The sequence below is a fragment of the Bison bison genome, unplaced genomic scaffold, assembly GCF_000754665.1.
Source record: "Bison bison bison isolate TAMUID 2011002044 unplaced genomic scaffold, Bison_UMD1.0 scf7180017864492, whole genome shotgun sequence".
In the NCBI taxonomy this organism is placed as follows: Eukaryota; Metazoa; Chordata; class Mammalia; order Artiodactyla; family Bovidae; genus Bison; species Bison bison.
In genome coordinates this window covers 8,141,882-8,144,699 of record NW_011495051.1, presented here as the reverse complement: position 1 = coordinate 8,144,699, position 2,818 = coordinate 8,141,882, and the positions used below count along the sequence as shown (strand labels likewise).

General features: G+C 60.6%; 1 protein-coding gene across 5 annotated transcripts in view; it reads right to left on the bottom strand.

The window, feature by feature from the left end:
* Positions 1 to 2,818, bottom strand: part of RAVER1 (ribonucleoprotein, PTB-binding 1) — a 14,393-nt gene that overhangs the window by 2,375 nt on the left and 9,200 nt on the right. For 3 of the 5 annotated variants that reach the window (XM_010828368.1, XM_010828370.1, XM_010828373.1), the window contains exons 7-10: positions 2,047 to 2,134; positions 1,523 to 1,734; positions 1,120 to 1,425; positions 311 to 385 (exon numbers count right to left, since the gene is read on the bottom strand). In XM_010828368.1, the coding sequence (XP_010826670.1) occupies positions 311 to 385; positions 1,120 to 1,425; positions 1,523 to 1,734; positions 2,047 to 2,134 (681 nt within the window). The remainder of the gene's footprint in view (positions 1 to 310; positions 386 to 1,119; positions 1,426 to 1,522; positions 1,735 to 2,046; positions 2,135 to 2,818) is intronic. The other 2 variants (XM_010828371.1, XM_010828372.1) reach the window with 1 other exon arrangement.

Genomic DNA, 2,818 nt, shown 5'->3' with positions numbered 1-2,818 from the left:
GCACAGGCATGAGCACAGGCTGGCCAGCTGCAGGATGAGGTCCAAGTGCAGCAGGGAAGTCACTGCAGCCGGGGCTGCATCCCCAGCCCACTGACTGCCAGATACATGAAGGGGGCCACTACGAACTCCCAAGACCCAGCTGAACTGCTTGGTGACTACAGAGAACTGCCCCCCCAACCCCCACACCCCACAGGACAGTGAGAATAATAAACTATTTCCTGTTCTAAGTCACAAAGTACTGGGACTGCTTCTTATGCAGCATGAGCTAACTGATACACCCAGGAGGTGGGATGGACAGGGAGGCTCTTACTCTGTGTCGGCTGGGTCCGTGAGGCCCAAGGGTTGGCTCCCGTGGGTGGGAGAAGAGCCGCCGAGGTCCCACATCCTGAATGAGAGTGGGAGAAGCACGTTGAATGTGGGGGGCGGAGGGGTGTCTATAACCAACCTCACCCAAATTCAGCTCCACAGCACAGCTGTCACTAGGGAAGTCTGCCTCCTCCAGGAGGAGGCAGACTCTAGTGCCTGGGGCAAACTCGGCAAGCAGGGTGGGGCAGTGGCACAGAAGCGGTGCCTGGTCCCAGGGGGTGGCTGCACCTGGACCCCAGAGGGCTGTGAAGGTATGAGGCAGGAGCTTGGGGTCTTTAAGGCAAGCAGGGCACCCAGGTGCGAACTCCTGTGGTTTCAGTAATTTGTCACTGGCATTTATCTCGATTATTTTTTAAAAAATCCAGTGTGGGCCAAACACAACACATGTGGCCAGTCTGCAACATCTGGCCTAGAAGTCAGAACCATAGAAGGAGCAGTTCTCCAGGGACCGAGATGGGGCCTGCAGAGGGGAGCAGTGAGAAGGACAGACAGAGAGGAGGCTGAGGAGAAGCAGACATGTGGCCACAGGCCTCTTGGGAGAGAAAGACTGACAGGAAGCAGGGTTTGATGATGCGCAGAGACAGACAAGACTTGAGCGCAGGGACCACGTCTGGCATGCTCCCTCCTGTCTCCCGTGCACTCAGCCCAGCCCAGCACAGTCAGTATTAGAAAGATGTCGGACTGAAGAATGACATGCTCTCGGGACACAGGGCCTTTGGAAGGGCTGCCCCCAGGGTGGCCACGTATACTTACTGAGGGGTATTCGAAGCCATAGCTGTCAGGCAGCCCTGGTTCGGGGGGTAGGCGGGCACTGGAGAGGGGGCTGAGCAGGCGGGACTTGAGCTGGAAGGCTTTGCTGCTGCCGCCACCTCCACCACCGCCTCCGGGGGCTGGGGGGTGAGGCAGGGGGCCCTCAGCTGGGCGGCGGCTTCTCCCAGCGCCTCCCCAGCCCCGGGCCTCCTTACCCGCCAGGTTGCTGGCTGGGAGCAGGCTGTGTAGGTTCAGGTAGGGATTCAGGGGGATCCGGAAGTCCTTGGGGGGCTCCCCGAGCAGAGAGACCTGTGGTGGGAGGGCTAGATTCATGAGGGCCTCTGGCACGGGGGAGCTTGCAGGGCGGGAGGCTGGGGTGATGGCTGGGCACCAAGTGGGGCCTTACCCCAGGGGGCGTTGGCAGAGGCCCACTGTCTTTCTGGAGGCCTCTGAGGCCCGCACCTCGGAGCCCCACGGGGGCGGGGGGTGGAGTAAGCTGGGGTGCTGGAGGACCCAGGCCCATGGGTTCCCGGTCACCTCCAGAGGGGCCGAGCAGTGGCGGCAGCAGGGGTGGTGGCTTCCCTCGCCGGGGTGGCAGCTCAGGGGGCAGGCCCCCTCCTACAGAAAGAAGAAGGGTGTCAGCAGCCCAACCACACAGGACCCCTTCTTCTGGGGCCTGGGAGCCTCTGCTTGAACCAGGGCCACTAAGTTTCGGACACTGAGCAGCATTCTCGAAGTCCATCAACTCCCAGGACGTCCGTGACTCCCCAAGGAGGCGGGCACCATGTGCTCAACTGACAGGTCGGGACTCAGACAGGTTAGGTCACTTGCCCAGAGCTGCACAGCTGGGAATGTACCACACCCAGGGAGGAGAGGGAAGGGGAAGTGGGATGAAGCCCAGAGAGATGGGGAGGAGGGAGTTGGCATTACCTGCAGACAGCTCCCCGAGGAGGGGGTTGGCTGGCTGGGCCCCAGGCTGGAGAGTGCCCAGAGGAGAGTCTCCCAAGATCCCAGGTTTCTAGGGACAGAGGACAATGAGCTGGAGATGAGACGGGGGGCCACAGGCCCAGCCCACAGCCAATCACAGGCAGACACAGGGCATCTCCCAATGTCTGTGACACCCTGGCCATTACCCACCCGCCAACAGTGACCAGGGGCCTCCTGCATGCCAGGGCCTGCCCGGGTGCTGGGGAGACCCCGGGAACATGGGATGGGCCATGCTCAGCGGGTCAAAGCCTGTCACCCAGTCAGTTACTGTCAGCAATTCACACAGTGATGTCCACCGGTTCACACCTAGTCCCCTTGCTGATTATCACAGACGCACAGCGTCTAACACACACAACCACCCTGATTGGAGATGCAGTGTGTGACAGCCACACGTAGATTCAGTCACTCTTATTCACACAACAGCCCACGCCCACAGCCTCACCTGTCAGTTACCCTCAGACACACCCGAGCCGCTGACTCGGCCCCAGTGAATCAAACTGGACAGGGTGGCGCGTGTTTCTGTGTATGTGTGCGCTGTCGCTTCAGTCCTGTCCGACTCTGACATTAAGGACTGTAGCCCGCCAGGCTCCTCTGTCCATGTGATTCTCCAGGCAAGAATACTGGAGTAGGTTGCTGTGCCCTCCTCCAGGGGCTCTTCCCTACCTTAAGTCTCGTGCATCGGCAGGCGGGTTCTTTACCACTAGCGCCGCCTATG